The sequence below is a fragment of the Miniopterus natalensis genome, chromosome 1, assembly GCF_054644295.1.
Source record: "Miniopterus natalensis isolate mMinNat1 chromosome 1, mMinNat1.hap1, whole genome shotgun sequence".
NCBI lineage: Eukaryota > Metazoa > Chordata > Mammalia > Chiroptera > Miniopteridae > Miniopterus > Miniopterus natalensis.
The window spans coordinates 134240043-134257322 of NC_142081.1; the positions used below are offsets into that span (position 1 = coordinate 134240043).

At 42.8% G+C, this 17280-nt stretch overlaps 1 protein-coding gene across 2 annotated transcripts in view; it reads right to left on the bottom strand.

Moving 5' to 3' along the window:
* WDR37 (WD repeat domain 37) overlaps positions 1-17280 on the bottom strand; it is a 52014-nt gene that overhangs the window by 18914 nt on the left and 15820 nt on the right. The window contains exons 5-10 of one of the 2 annotated variants that reach the window (XM_016206960.2): positions 15958-16093; positions 14613-14684; positions 13048-13092; positions 10589-10665; positions 3877-4111; positions 2361-2502 (exon numbers count right to left, since the gene is read on the bottom strand). In XM_016206960.2, coding sequence (XP_016062446.2) covers positions 2361-2502; positions 3877-4111; positions 10589-10665; positions 13048-13092; positions 14613-14684; positions 15958-16093 — 707 coding nt within the window. Of the gene's footprint in view, positions 1-2360; positions 2503-3876; positions 4115-10588; positions 10666-13047; positions 13093-14612; positions 14685-15957; positions 16094-17280 lie in introns of both variants that reach the window. The other variant, XM_016206955.2, reaches the window with a different exon arrangement.

Consider the following 17280-nt stretch of genomic DNA (forward strand, 5'->3'; position numbering starts at 1 on the left):
AAGACATTTGGGGACGACAAGGATAAATCTGAATATGGGCTGGACATTGGGAAATATTAGAGACTTCTTAAAAATTTTTTTAGGTGGATAATTGTACCATGGTTATTTAGCAGAACATCCTTATTCTGAAAAGATGCATCTGAGGTATCAGGACATAGTGTGATGACCAGGACACTTCCCTTCCAAGGGCTCAGCCAGAGAAAGTGCATATGTATCATATATTCATACAATAACATGTGTACATGTATCTATAGAGACAGAAGTGTGCATGTGCTGTGTCTTCACGATACATGTGAACACCTGTCTATAAAGACAGAAGTGCATGTGTGCTGCATATTCATAATACACATGAACACATATCTAGAGAAAGAAGTGCACATGTGTTGTGTAGCCATACGATGGGTGTACATGTATCTATAAAGACAAAAGTGTGTGTATGCTGTATATTCATACATGTGTATACATATCTAGAGACAGAAGTACACATATGTGTTATATATTCATACATGGATGCACAAATCTAAAGAGAAAGAAGTGTGAATGTGTGCTATATATCATATAAGTGTACATATATCTATAAGGAGACAGACAAATGTGGTGGAATAAAAACAACTGTGCTTCTAGAAGGATTGGTGGGTTTGCTGCTCTCTTTTCTCAACTATGTAAGCTTGAAACTTTTCACAATAAAAACTTGGGAGAAAAGATGTGCAGGCTCCAGGGTGAAGCTGTACAAGGGGTCCCGCTCGCCTTGCATATGGTCTGTATGGTAACCACAGATGGTTCCTTCTGCTCTCTGGGCCCAGAGTGACGCCACCCTAAAAGGAGATGAAGAGCTGTTGGCCTACCCATGGCCCCACTCTTTTCAGAGTTCTCATCTGGGATGGCCTGATTAGAAACTGTCCCCTACATGGCCTCCAGAGCAACCAACAGAACTAAACCCACGAGGAACAGGGAGAACCCATGGGCCCCACTCAGCCCCCAGCACTGTATGAACCCCTGAGAATGGGGCATTTTGTTTCGGGATATGGCTAATTGGCTGGTGAAAAAGTGCCTCCCTTGTCAGAATGAAATCATTTCTTACATGGACGATCTCAAAACAGAGCCATGGCGTGCTAAGATCTTGGTACCTACTGGCTGCTGCTTACTCCTGACATTTTCACGCACCTCATGTGCAAGATGCCAACTTGTTCTCCAACTTCAAGCGCCTTAAAAAACTCTGTCCTAGCTCCCTTTTGTATACTCTATGAATTTTGAACATTAAATCTAAAACTTAGTATCTAACATTGAACACATAAAACAGACTGTTTACTGCATCACTTAATGGAATGAATGAAATCCATATTTTGGAGAAGCCGAATGAGCAAAATTTCATTCATGAAAAAGTGCTTACTGAGCACTACCACATGTCAGGGCTTTTCTGGATGTGCAGGGGCTCAAGCAGATCAACACTGCCATCTAGGAGAGAGACAGGGATGGTCTAGAGGGGCAGCGTGCGGGGACAGTGGTGACCTAGGGAGCAGGTGGCAGGATACATCAGGAGGTATAACTAGACAGGAGTCCTGCTCATGGTCTGGATGGGGCACAGTGGGGGAGTGGGAAGGTTTGTGGGACAAATAACTGGAAAGATGGTCTCATCAAGTATTGGGAAGAGTCGAACTGGAAGACAAGTTTGTGGTACAAACAAAGTTCTGTTACACCTTGCTGACCAGCTATTTCTAGCCAGAACTCATCCCATGCAGATGGACACTTTTCCGTCATGAAGGTGTTTAAAATTACTTAAATTAATATAAGCGTAGACATAAGTTATCTCGTGACCGGTCAGCAATGTCCAGACAATGGAAACACGTGTATACTTGTGACCAGCCAGCAAGGTGTTTTAAGATATGGCTACGCGGGAGCTGCCCAACAGACACACTGACAGAGAAGGGTGAGAGTCAATGTACGTCAGTGTGCAGTATGTCTTCTCCCAGAAAAGACCTTGCAAATATATGTAATATCAAAACTAGACAAAAACGAACCCAGTGCAAAGATTTGGGAGGGGCTGTAAACAGTTCCGCTGTGATCACCTCACACTGCCAACACTGGAGTACTTCCCGCTTTCTCTCTGATCCCCTCTCCCAATGTCCCATTCTGTCTACATCCAATTTCTTGAGAGAACTTCTGTGACTTCTCTTAGTCTCCTAAATTCTTTATAATCTCCAAAATGGAGTTAAATGTTTGGGAAAAGAGTAGCCATTTTGAAAGACAGTGAAGTAGGAAATTAATATTGAAAACTAACATAAGAATAAAGTTTTCGTACCCACCCACAAAACCTTTTTCATGAATGATTAAAGAGAGACATCTGATTGACTGTGACTCACTCCGTATGGCCCTGGAAAACATTCACAGAGTGGATGGATGGGTCCCTGAAATCCCATAGACGGAAAGTCGTGTCACGGGAGGAGGTTACCACAAGCCGCTGGGTGGGATGTGTGCAACAGTGCGTGAGTTCCTGGTCATGTCCTACAATACAATAAAAGATGACAGAAGTGAAAGGTCACCCATCTGCAGATAAAGTAAAGGAAGTTACAGTAAAGCTTTCTTTAAAACACTAGAATCAAAAAAGTCTTTATGGTCTCCATTGCTAATATTTATTCACTTTAAAAATAAACACAAGAAATCAATAACAGCATGTGTGGTCATGGTGGGACTAGTTTTCCTCAGGAGCTGGAAATCCTTTCACTTGTACATTTAAAAGTCTGAGTGTAACCTACTTTCTGATCCTAACAGTTAAAAGGTCTGTCAAATCTCTTTAACAGGATCAGCTTGCAAACAAATTAATTCTTAGTTCTTCACTTCCCAAATGACCTCTAATAATATATGTAGAGCCTTCAGTAAAATACAGTCTTTAACAATCAATCAGAAAATGCACTTGCTGACAAATTTGCAAAAACACTTGTGGTAGAATTCTAAGACGGCCTGGAGACCTTCATCCCTGGTGTACACACCCTGCCTGATACCCTCCCTTGAGTTTGGACAGAACCTGCAAATGTGATGAGCCACCACTCTGGCAATCTCAGTACATTATAAGGCAAGATAGGCTTTTCAGCTATAACTAATGCCCCCAAATGAGGTGGCTTTGAATTCATCAAATGGGCCCTATAATCAGATGGGCCCTTTAAAAGGGTCCAGGCAGCCCTGGCCAGTGTGGCTCAGTTGGTTGGAAGATCACCCCATACACTAAAAGGTGGCAGGTTCCATTCCTGGTCTGGGCACATACTGGGTTTTGGGTTCGATTCCCCAGTTAGGGAGAATACAGGAGGCAACCAATCAGTGCTTGTCTCACATTAATCTTTCTCTCTTTTTCTCTTCCTCTCTCTAAAAATCAGTGAAAAAACATAACCTCAGGTGAGGATTAAAAACAGTAATAATAAAAATTAATAATAAAAGGGTCCAGGCAGAGATGCTCTCCTGCTGGTGCTGGTCTCGAAGAAATCAAATGGCCATGGGTAATACACCTCCAGGTGGGGACACGAGGGACCCAATGACATGCTAGATGCTAAAAGCAGTCCCCAGTCCAAAATTCCAGGTCTAGGGAAACCATGATGTTATAAATTCAAGTTATTTTAAGACACCATGTTTGTGGAAATTTGTTACAAAACAATAGAAAACTAATACACCAGCATATTTCAAATATCTAAATACTACATGCTATAATTAAATCCCCTAAAGATAAAATCAACTACCAACAGTTCTATTAGAAAAGATCTCTGAAAAATCACAACCTAAGCACCCAGAAAGCTAAAAGTAATTCTGGACAGAAAGGAATTCACAAGGTAATATAAATACATGCACATAAATCACAAACTCACTGCTGGGAGGCCAGGGCTAAAGTACCTGTCAGAGAATGAACGAGCTCCGCCGTCTCCACATCATATAGGTTTGCTGTCCTGTCCCAGGACGCCGTCACCGCTTGCTTCCCCCCAACCAGCCAGTCAGCGGCTATGACTACTCCCTGGTGACTCTTAAGAGAAGTCAATGGCACCCGGATGGTAGGACAGTCACTGGACACGTCTCCGTCCACATCAGGCTCATCCTTATCCGAGCACTCAACTTCGTCCTCGCCACAGATCTGCTATTAAAGGTGAGAGCAAAGAAGAACTCCTGAGAATTGTGGGTCTTTTCTGACATGGCTACACAATCAGACTGTGTCACGTGTCTTTCTAGGACTTGGTCATCATTATGACCAATACAGGCACAGTACCTGGTACTTAACTGGTGCTCAGTAAATGTTTATCACCTTCATGATTATGTGCTTGGCTAAAACCAGGGCCAAATATAAGAGAAAATTAAAAAAAACAGGGACACTATAACATCAAATAGGCTACTATCCGCTTCTACTAACCAACAAAATGGCAAATAAAATGATTTTCAACATTTTAGGTTTTTACCATGTATTAGATATGTAATAAAACTAAAGAAACACAACTGAAAGTCAGTAATTTGTCACAAAAAAAGGAATATTCCAATTCTCAAGAGCCTGCTTATATTTCAAATCCTACTGCTAAAATAGATACACGAGTTCATTTTATTTCCCTACAAATCAACAAAGTCTTTTGTCAAAAGATAAAGATAAAATAAAAACATAATAGTCACCATAGGCTTCAGCTCTTCAAGAAAATATGTTTATTCATTCAACAAATATTTATCAGGTGCTTACACAATACCAGACCAAAAGCTGGGCACAGAGCAAAGAAGGAGAGGCAAACTCTGCTGACATGTATAAGGAACAATGAACAGCAAGGTGAGGAGGGCAATGAAGCCAGAAACTGGCAAAGACCCCACCTCAGGGAGCTTACATGCTAGCAAGGAAAACAAACACACATGTACGGGTGCATGCACGCATACACACACGTATGGAAATATCTGTGTATACACACACACTAGTGTGGGAATACATGCCATATGTAGACACAGTCATAGTATAGGAATGTCACATGTACACACTCCTAGTATAGGAATATGTGTCACATGCACATACACAAGTGCTAAGAAAATTAAAGCAGGATGAATAGATGACAGTGATGAAGGCTACTCTTTTATACAGAATTATCAGGGAAAGACTCTATGCTGAAGTAACATTTGACTTGGGATGTGAAGAAAACAAGGAGTGAGGCATGGAAATATTTAGGGGAACAGTGTTCCCAGCCAAAGGAACAGAAGATGCAAAGGCCTGAGAAGGAAGCAGATGAGCTGTAGGGGAAGAGGTTGCAGAGGTGGATTCAGAGATGCCACCACTGTAAATCACGTAAAACCTGGAGAAATGGAAAGGACTTTGGATTTTATTGCGTGTACTGGAAAATCACCATATGGTTTTAAGCAAGGAAGAGAGATAGTTTGACTCATGCCTTAAAGAATCACTTTTCTGTGTGAACATTCCAGAGGAGTGAACTATGTCCCCCAAAATTCATGTTGAATCCTCACCCCTCAGTACATCAGAATGTGACGGTGTGTGGAAATGGGGTCTTTACAGAGGTAATTAGGGCCCGGCTGGAGTGGCTCAGTTGGTTGAGCATCATCCTGTGTACCCGAAGGCTGTCAGTTCAATTCTTGGTCAGGGCACAAGCCTGGATTGTGGGTTCAATCCTGGTCAGGGCATGGGCATGTACATAAGGCAACCAATCAATGTTTCTCTCTCACATTGATGTTTCTCTCTCTCCCTTCCTCTAAAGCAGTGATTAAAAAAAACAAAAGGTAATTAGGGCAAAATGGGGTCATTGGGGTAGGCCCTAATCCAGTAGGACTCGTGTCCCTAAAAGAAGAGATGAGGACAGACACACAGAGGGACGACCATGTGAGGACATGGAAAGATGGCTGCCTACACGCCAACGACCGAAGCCTCAGGAGAAACCAGCCCTTCTGACAACTGGATCTGGGACCCCCAGCCTCCATGACCATGAGAGAAGGAACATCTGATATTCAAGTTGCCCCCTCTGTGGTGCTTTGCTACAGCAACCCAAGCACACTGACAAGGGGGAGACTAACAGAAGGTGATCACCAAGTACAGGTAGGAGAAGGGAGCCTGGATGGGGTAGCAGTAAAGATGAGAAGAAAGGTTAAATTAAGATAGCCTTTGAGACAGCTCAGGATCAGCAGGCGTCCAAATGGGTGTAAGAAAAATTACAGATGACTTACAGGTATTTAGTCCAAATAGGGTGAAGAATAAAGGCTGAAACAGGGAACAAAATAGAAGGAGCGGGTTGTGGGAACATCCAGAGCTCAATTTTGGACACATGAGTTTTGTAATGTCTGTAAGACATCCAAGTAGAGCCCAGCTGGTGTGGCTCAGTGGTTGAACACGGACCCATTCACCAAGAGGTCACAGGTTCGATGTCCAGTCAGAGCACATGCCAGGGTTGCAGGCTTGATCCCCAGTAGGGGGCATGTAGGAGGCAGCTGATAGATGTTTATCTCTCATCGATGTTTCTATCTCTCTCTCCCTCTCCCTTCCTCTCTAAAAAATCAATAAAAACATATATTTTTTAAAAAGACATCCAAGTAGAAGTTGAGTAAGTAGTTAGATGCCTATAGAAGTACAGTTAAAGACTCAAGGACAGTATGCAAACCTTGGGGTAAGGAGCAAGGGATGATCCTTAAAACCACAGGTCTGAGATCAGCTAAAGAGCACTGTGGGAGGAAAACAGGTGAGAGGGTATCGGTGACCCATACACATGAAAGGGCTTGGAGGTGACTCACACACAGGTAAGGGCAAAGGAGGTAACCCACACACAACTGAGAGGGCTGGGAGGAACCCACACGCAGATGAGAGAGTAATGACTTCCAAGGAGTCACTGGGAAGAGGTGGTGGCCCAGCCAACAAGATGTAAGAGGAAGGAAGAAAATGAGAGGAATAGACGAGATGGGAGATGGAGAGAGAGCCACACTGTGACAGCGATTTAAGAGGAAGCCCGATGAGCAACTGAAAGTGTCTGCTGGGTAGGCAACATGGATGGGATGCTGACAAGAGAGGCTGGCAGGGACCCAGCTGACCCTAGAGAAGTGTGTAGAGAGAGGAAAAGGAATGCAAGTGAGAAGTCTGAGGTCTGCATAGGAAAACCAATACCACATGGTTCAAGGTGGGCTAGAAGGCTCAGGTGGGTTAGGGGGACGGCTACTACCACCTGTCTGCATGCTGCTGGGAACAATATAAGAAAGTAAGGAGGCAGGTGAAAGTCTGCAGAAGGGAGAGCGTAAGGAAGTCACCTGGGAATGTGGCAGAATCATGGCCTGGAGAAGTGTCACATCCCAGAGTTGCCTGATGGTGAGGCCGGTGACAGGGCACTCACTGATCAGTGCAAGAGGGACAGAGGAAATGCAAGATGTAACCACAGGTGGATTTGTCCAGAGAGAGGACTCACAATCTAGTAGAAAAGTTAAACATAAATGATTACACAAAACTATTTCACATGAATGCTAAATGCTACAAAGGCAGGTGTAGGACACTCTGAGAGTAAGGCGACAGTCTGCAACACTGAGAGGTATCTGCAGAAAGAGGAGTGGGGTGAGGGGAGAGTCCTAGGAAAAGGGTCAGCAGGGAGGGAGAAGGTGGTGGTGAGTCAGGGCAGCAAGCCCATCCAGGGCTGGAGCAAGGAGGGGATGCAAACTGGGACTAAGGGTCTACAAGGGCTCACTCAGGTGACTCACTGAGATATGATGCTACAAAGACCACACCGATTTCATAGAGAAGAGACTGGACATGAGTAGTCAAATCTGCGACAGGGAGATTAGTTAGGAGACTAGTTAGTGATCTGGATTAGGGATGGTGTCTGTGAACAGGACGGGTATGTTCCTGTGGAGTGTAACCTGCTCAAGGTAAACCATTCACTGCCTGGTAAAGAGCATACAGACAGGAGATAAACAACAGTCACTATACATTCCTGATGGAGGCATGGCAGCCCAGGCTCTCCTTCGGGGACACTAGCTCCCAGGCCATGGGGCTTCTCAGCCCCCACAGCTGTTCCTGAGGAGCCGCCTGCACCTTTGCTGTCTCCTAGGCCAGCATGTAGGAGAGTCTGGATGGCTCTGTGGCAAGTGCAGAACAGGAGCTTTGGGTAGAGAAACTCAGTGGAGACCTCAGGGTGGGTGTTACAGAAGGGGTGTCACAGGGAGACAAAAGTGGATCTAAGAATTATGTAGGAACCAGACTCTGGAAGACATCATATATTAGGTGGAAATGGAGGAGGGGAGGTGGCAGAAGGGAAGAGTCAAAGTTAAGTGATAGTTCTATTCACCATTACACCCAGACCTGCAGCAGTGAGCCTAAGGGGCTCTTCACTAACTATTCTAAAGGAAGGAGTGACAAGTGGGCATACAAAGAAGCAACTTCTGCAAGAGGAGTGGGAGGTCTGGGGGAGGCTGTGTGCGCAGTGTAGTCCTGGAAAGAGTGCAGTGGAGACCCTGAGTATGGGAAAGGTACAGGAGCACAAAAGAACGGCCTGGAGCTCCCATGGAAAAAAACCCTCATTATCAGGATCCATGTTTGAAAGGTCAAACAGAGTCACAACATTTATAGAAATTATTTTAGCAAACTATACCAGGAATTGAAAAGTATTTAAAACACAAATGTAGTACACATCATAGTAAAAGATAATCATAAAATCTTTAACCCCCAAATTGAAAAAGGGCAGGAGGTAAAAGGATGAGAATTCTGTTTTTTGCCACTGTTTTAGAGACAAACAATCTATTTAACTTTAGTCATTTTTACTGCCACTGTTTGAATAGAAATGCCTAATAACTGCCAATTTCATACTAAGTACCTACTGAGAAGCAGTCATCCACAGAACCACAAGTCCCTGAATCACATGTTCTCATGTAGGAGGAGCCACTGGGAGCCGATACATAACTCATTTTGATGTTCACTTTCAAATGGAGAAAATTCACCCCACTAAGTTTAATTATTTAACATCATGCAACTAGCATGAGACAGTGATCTAACAGGCAACCTAAAACTGTTTACACAATACTACTCAAATATTTCTTTATCTACATGGTAGAAGACAAATTAAAAGGAGAACACAATCTTAACAGACTAGAGGCCACACGGAATCATGCTTGGCAAAGTGCTGAAGCGGTTCTAGTCACACACTGTGATGAAGGCTCCTCTCTAATTCAGCCTGGGCTTCCCCCAGGTGCCCCATATCCTGAGGCAGCATTTCCAAGCATGAAAAGTCCCTGTGTCTAATGCAAGCAAAATCATATTTAATCAATTATTAAATACTAAATCAAAATTTAATATTTAATATTCTACATAAGCTATTAAGTGTTTTAAATGTAAGCACTATACATAATTTTCCCCTCTAACAAGACCTGTATTTTCTTATTTTGGGGGGGGGGAACCTCCACACAATGTTAACTCACTTTCTTACCTTTCTGGGCATTAATCCCACCCTTATGTCTGCCCTGTACTCAATCAGAACCTAATGCCTGTCTCGTGAAAGAATGAACCTGTTAAGTATGGCACATAATAGTCTGGTAATTCCACATGGGAAAAACCTGTGTTAAAATAAAGTATATAATACACTCAAAAAATGAGCTGCTAATAACCCATCTCCAAATAGAACAATGTTTAAAATGTTTAAGAAAAAGTAAAGGAATATTCAGGGGCACAAACATCAACACTAGAAGGTTATCATTATCCACCAACAATTATGGCCAAACGTAAACTGAAACCTCATGTTTACATTGACTGCATGACATCACTGAACTCCCACTGCCTAGTACCACTTCCACCTGCGTCAGCAGGGCAGGGAAAGGACTCACCACATGTGAGGACGAGAGAGCAAAAAACTAGATCATTTCACTCAAAAGGACAATTAACATCTCTGAATGATTATAACTAGTATCCAATATTATGAGACAAAGAGTAACTGAAGGATTTATGGTTTCAATCTATTGATTCATTCTTCTTCTCGATATGCAAACTCTTGTTACCTACATTAAAGCTTTACCCACATGAAAATGTTATACATGCCACTGACTTTAGAAAGCTGTCTAAAATCAAATATGTAAGACATTATGAAATGCAACCTAATCATAACTTTAAAAGAAAGGTAAATGTTTAATATTTGTGGAATGGGAGGTTAAAGCAAGCACATGCATATATAAAGGTACTTTTTAGATGCTGCCCTGGTCTGCTCAGGTCACCAGAATGAAGCACCAAGACTGGGTGGCCAAGATCAAGGGGCAGCAGATATGGGTTCTGGAAAGGGCTTTCTTCTTGTTGTGCAGCTGGCCGCCTTCTCATTACGTCTTTACATGGCTTCTCCCAGAAGCATGCAGCGGGGAGATCTTTAGTGTGTCTTCCTGGAAAAGCACTCATCCTTTAAGATCAGGGCCCTACTCTATCACCCCATTTAACCTTCATTTCTTCCTTAGAGGCCCTATCTCCAAACACAGCCACAGTGGGGTTTATGGCTTCAACCTCTGAATGTTGCGGAGACACAAACATTCAGTCCATAGATATTACAGTCATCCTAAAAATGCAGACATTCAGAACCCGACCAACATACCCCAGGTCGCGTTTTCAGGGTTAAGTAAATGTGCTGCTTACACTAGTGTCAGCCACAGGCTGGGGTGTCGGCAGCTGAACCGCGTATCTCCAAATGTGAGCAGTCTGATCTCCAGAAGCTGAAGAGAGAAATTGGGGGAAATTACCCAAAGTGCACACCAAGTGTAAAAAGTGCCTTTTGTGAGGCTCTGAGCATCACCAGACATGTGTAACTTAGTGATCATTAGTAAGATGAATGTACTTCACTCAAGTAGCTATTTCTGAGACTGCATAATGCTATTAAGAATAGGGTAACTGTGCCCGGCCAGGTGTGGCTCAGTGGTTGAGCACTGACCTATGACCCTAGGAGATCAAGATTTGATTCCTGGTCAGGGTACATGCCAGGTTGTGGGCTTGATCCCCAGCAGGGGGCATGCAGGAAGCAGCCAATCAATGACTCTCTCTCATCACTGATGTTTTTCTCTCTCTCTCCCCCTCTCCCTTCCTCTCTCTGAGATCAATAAAAACTTATTTTAAAAAATACAGTAAATGCACAAAATTAAGATAATTACTTATAAAAATGTTCCCCTTTTCATTTTAGGGTGGAATGCTGTGAAGGTTCAGAGAAAATTTACAAACAGATTTTATTCTCTAACTACCTAAACTAAGTAAACTGAAAGCCAATTACACCCTAACTTGTACCTATGATAGGTTCTGAGGTGTTTCAGAAAAGTGAGTAGCACACAAATGCACAGTCCCACCCACTTAACACTGATGGACTCACAATTTGCCAGGTACTCACAAGTATTAAGATCTCACTTTCACCAGCCAAGTCTGCAAGGTGATGCTTCGACTTGGGAATGGAAAGAGGGAGGGCAGCTGAAGGCCCAGAAAGGCTGCAGATGTGCCAAACAGTCATCTCCACTGACCCTCACAGGAGCACTGGTTGAATCCCACCTTGTCTTCGTAGCTGCAGAGCTTACCCAAAGAAGTGGCCACATGCAAATTGTGGTACCTTTCTCAGGTGTCAAATGCATTTGCTGCGTGATTTGCCAATCTCTCTTCAAATCAGCATCATAACCACACCCCCATCTTGCGCTCCTCTCTCCAGCCCACTACTTTATCTATTTCAGTTTCCATCAGCTCCCTTCTAAGCTGTCTCTTGACTTCATCCTCTCCTTTCCAACCTCTTGCTGTCACTGGTCCCCCTCCACCTTCCCTCTTTCCAATCACACAATAAACGGTTGATTTAATTAAGTTTAAAGTCCTCACCTACCTAATTCCTCAAATGCTTTTTCAGGTATCAACTATCCACTATGGTCAGGCCTCTGACTCTCAAAATGACCTTGCACCGTATTCCACTCACATGTAAAAAGCACCCGGTTAGAACTACTTTTGTCCTTTATCCCAGGGTCAGCAAAACCATGCCCACAGGCCAAATCCAGGCAGCCACCCATTATGTAAATAATGTTTACCGAACTCAGCCATGGCCACTCATCTGTGCATGCCTCTCCTGCTTTCCCACTAACAAAGAGCTGAGTAATTGTGGCATAGACCCTATGGGCCTCAAAGATGAAAACATTTACTTCTGGTCCTTTATAGACAAAGCCTGCTGACCTCTGGTCAATCCAAACACTTATCCTTCAAAATTACTGTCAGTGTCCCCAAAACAGGGGTCTAAGGCTGTTGGATATTTTACAGGAAAACTTCTCAGTATAATAATGGTGTTTTTGCCCTAGCTGGTTTTGCTCAGTGCTTAGAGCATTGGTCGGTGAACTGAATGGTCCCAGGTTTGATTCCAGCCAAGGGCATGTACCTCGGTGGCAAGCTCAATCCCCTGCCCCAGTCAGGGCGTGTGCGGGAGGCAACCAATTGATATGTCTCTCTCACATCAATATTTCTCTCTCTCTCTCTCCCCCTCCCCTACTCTCTCTGTAAAGCGATGGAAAAAATATCCTCAGGTGAGGATAAATAAATAAAAATAATTTTAAAAAATGAAGGTGTTTTTAAAACCACTATATAAAATATGATAAACCCAAGCTACCACAGCTTAGGAGAATTACCTAGAACAGAATAAGAAAGGAGACTCTGCTGACTGCCATGACTTGGAACTACTTTTTTTCTCATTTCTGTATTTGAGGTGCACACCAAATTAGGAACTCGGCAGAAAAGATGGGTCTCCAAGAACTGAGTCTCAGTCTGCTGAGAAATGTCATGGTGCAAGCAGGGCAAGTGGACAACCATTAAATCCTTCAAAAAAGACTCCAAGGAGAACATAAATTGATGTTAATCTCACAATAAAAGTCAAGCTCATGTAATTTGCAATCCACTACTGGTTAAAAGAAGTACTACTTAATGTATTTATCTTTAATTATTTCTTACATAATTCATAAACATCTACTAAAAACCGTCTAACTTTTGTACAAGACATGGATAATCCTGATGCTACTGATAAGAGAATGATTATAGCTATTTTAAGATTATCAACAACTGTGTTCAATAAAGAAAATAAATCAACATACCAGTGAGAGCCAACTGCTCTGATGGGTGGAATTTTATAGAATTTACTGCAAAACAAAAATATTATACAAACAGGTTTAAAATAAAACATGATCAATATCTATTATAACAACAGCATGTATTGCAAAGTTAAATTTAAAAACTAAAAGAACTACAGTAGTTCAATGTTAGATCCTACCATTCAGTTAAACTGTGAGTAAATGTGTAAGTTACAGAGAACAGATACAATAAAAATACCCAATATCAGCTATCAAACTGCCAAAGTGCAAGACATGCAGAAAAGAATATTAATAACCCATTTCTTTTTATCCACAGAAAAGGCATTAGAGTTAAAGATAGTCCAGTGGGGGACACTGTACTGCCCACCCAGCTGGCCCTAGCCCATGCCCTGCTTCCCAGCTCTCAGAACCTTATCATCGGGTCACCCAAGGAAGCCAGCCTTCACACCCACACCTGAAAGGAGACTCGAGGCCCATACATGGAATATAAGAAAGTTTTACTAGCCTTTAACAAGTTCTCTTCTACAGTGAGATTCAGTTAGCTATGCCCTTAAAATTATATTTTTCTAAGGAACTGAAAAATGCAGAAGATGCTGTTTCACTGTTAACATTAGAGAACAGGTAACTGTGGGAGGAGCTGGTGAAATGAACTGTGATGCTTAAACCATCACCACACTCCTAACAGACAAACAGTATAAATGCTCCCAATTTCAGTTAGACCCACTGCTGGAGAGAAGGTGGAGCAGCTGCAACTCACCTTCATTACTAGTGGAATGGAAGCAAAGGGTGGAAGCACATGCCCCGGAGACTGGGGGCTATCTGCTCATGCTGACCACCATGTACTGGCCCACATGGAGACACGCACCACAAAGAATGACCACACATGTGAGAATCCTAGGCACCATGGGCGGGGATGAACAATGCATGTCAGCCCCCTCCGCCCTCACCTTCACTTCCTCACTCCAACAGAAGATAAGCTCACTTTCTTGACAGGCTGGTAGGTGGGGACACCCCTAACTCTAGAAGTGAAAGGCAGGACCACCTAGAAATTTGTATACAAAGGTTCAGGGGTTGGCGGTGGCTGGTGAGGGGCAGTGAGACAGGGGGACACCTGAGAGAACACTGGAGATGATGCATTCCAGATCAAAGGACCCACAAAGAAAGTGGGACAAGAGTGGGTGAAACTTGGTCAGAACACTTGGATAGGCAGGGTACACAGAAAGGATAGGGAAGAGCTGCTGCATCTACTACGGCACTAATGGCAGGCAAGGACCTGGGACAGACAATGGCCTGCAATGGGCCCAAATATGGGAAAGTGAATCTCTAGAGTAAATACGTAGTTTTTGATAAATAACACATGTATTTCGGTTTCAAAACTATCTACATATGCCTTTCTGTGCAACACTAAATAAAACATAGATAACTCCTATCTGACGTTTAGGGAACTGAGAGAAGTCCATACTTAGAGGCATGGTGTCTATCTGTATGTCTATGAGAATGCCCCACTGTCCTTGACACTGACTCAGCAAACCTCCCGTCTCGAGACCTGCCGATGTCATATCACTCACCTGACCCCACATGGCCAGTGTACTTGACGAGGCACCTCCCTGTCTCAATGCTCCACAGCAATGCTGTGTGATCTGCAAATTGAAACAAATAAGAGAAACTGAGCCATCATCAGCTACATGGCCTTTTTAATAAGAGTAATACAAATATTCTGAAAATGAGAAGTTACATTAATGCTACTATCTCTTGCAACTCTGATTATACTATTCTGTAATTCAACTGATCAAAGAAAACACTTCTAAAAAGATACAAAAAGCTTTTTTGTCTGGGATCATTTATAGGCAAGTGGAAAAACCAGGGTCCTGAGTTCCTGGTTCACTGTTACAGTGACTGCACCCCACTAGGGACTTAAATACAGAGTTCATTTACATCCTGGGTTCATTTTTCTGGTGAAATATTAAAACTTTTCAGAACATACGATATTCAAATGCAAATAGCATTTAAATACAGTTCTAAATTATTTGAGATTTAAGAAGTATTCCTTTGGACCTTTCCACTTATGGTCATAACAAAAAGATAAAAAGTAGACTTAACAGGAAAATCAAAAAAATAAATCACCCAAATGAGATTTCAGAAAAGAACCTTTTTATTCTTCTTTGTTAGTTGTAGTTTCCATAAAAAGAATCTGGGATGATCATGTACTAATAGAGTTTTAAACAAGAGAAAAAACTTCCTTCATCATTCTAACTAGTTTTACATTTTCTATTTCCACTTGAAAAGACAGATTCTAGTAACTTTTCACAGCTGGAAAAGTCATTTCCAACAAGTGGGCACCATTTTAATTTTAGCAATTTTTATCTGAAGGGGTATTAATTAGTTTTCAAAAAATGCCTTTTCTTTAGTGAGAAGACGGGTCTCAATAACGCCCACCCTGTGAGTCCCACAGGCAAACTCAGGGCAGCAGCAGCCCCACTCCCCTAAATCCTGGGGCAGCAGGCCCCTTCAGAGATCACAAAGCACTTTCCTCAGCCACACCTCACAAATAGAAAAATGTGAAATGTACTTTCAAAAGCAGATATACAGTTAGCTGTGAATAAGAAAGCTAACCAAAAAATACCTAATATAATTGAAAGACATTCCATCCTATGCTGCCTCAAACAGTGATTCCTTAACACAGTTGTCTATATCTCATGAGACAGACGTGGCATCACACCCACAGGCTGAGGAAGGCAGGACAGGGGCATCAGAACTAAGCAGTAAGTCAAGGCTGAGAGCTCTGTTTGAATAACTGCTTGATCACATGTCTGCTCCCAGGGTCACTCTGCTACCAACATTCGAAGTTCATTCATTCACACCAGCTGTCGTGCAGTCATGTGTGACAAGCAGGGAGGCTGGCTCTAGACTCACCAGCAGATGCCGTCCCCAGCACCACAGGCTGTGTTCTCGCCACACTGACATCCCAGATGCCATCCCTGTGGCCGATGTACTCCTTTACAAGCTGGCACACAGCCCTTGATGTGGTGGCCTTAAAGCTGGAGACAATCTAAAATTGTGACAGGAAGGAATACTATAGATGATTTACTGAGCAAGTTTAAAAAGGATGTCTTGAAAACTCATAAATCATTGAACAGAATATTTAAAACATTAAAGAAACACAATGTAAGTGTAAACAGTGGAACTCATCCAGCTGGATATCACAAATAAGCAATGAAGTCCTTACAAAGGCCCCAGAAGACCCTCCCAAGTCCCCCACTTCCAATAAACATGTTCTATGATGGAAGAAAAGCCTATTTATGTGTTGCAAGTCACTCTTCCGAAAATCCAAATCATCAGACAAAATTTCCAAATTCTGGAAGATATACCCCAAACCCTTAACACTAATTACTTTTATTTTTGGAGACTTTTATTGTTTTTGTTTTCGATGGCTGATACCAACCACGTTATTAAGAGGAAAACAGCCCAAAGTGGGGAAAAACCAAAAGATGACCCTCTGAACAGGTGAGATCTTCCCAGCATTGCCTGGTGAACAGTAGCTCAATGATTACACCACACCAGGAGGAGATACAGGCAAGTGATAGCAGCCCAAGTGGGAGCAGTGCACAGTCTAATGGGGACAGACCCGAGCACCACACAGGTGGCATTATCTAGAATGACCCATGCAGCAAACTCTTCCTTTCCTTATGAGGAAAGGTAGAAAGTGTGTGAGGAAAACACCAATTCAACACATAGAACTCTTCAGAGTTTGACTTTTAAACTATTCTCAGATGCAAGAACGGCTTTTCAGCTTTGAAGTAAACCAGAATAATGCAGACTAACCAGAAGACTAAAACTGTAAAATCAAAGCGGGGGGCGGGGGGGGGGAATGGTGGTGTCATACAGCTGTTTTAAACTCTGATTTAGCAAAGCCCTAAAACACTGTCTCAGTCTATTCTCAGTGGAAACACAATCCACTGCTGCATCAGCTAGGGTGTGAGTACCAAGTTATTCCTAACGCAGCGGGAGACTAAACAAATGCATTAGGAGACCCACTCTCACCAGCACTGCGGACAGGTTCTGTCTGATTTGGCTTAAATAGACATGGAATTACAAAAGGATCAGGTCAGCCTCAAACCCATCACCACCGTAGTCATCTTCTTGAAAGTTCATACCCTAGTCAACCTAGTAGGACTGTCTCTCCACCTGGAAACATGCTTTTGCTGCATAGGTGCCATTCATGTGTTAAATAATGTA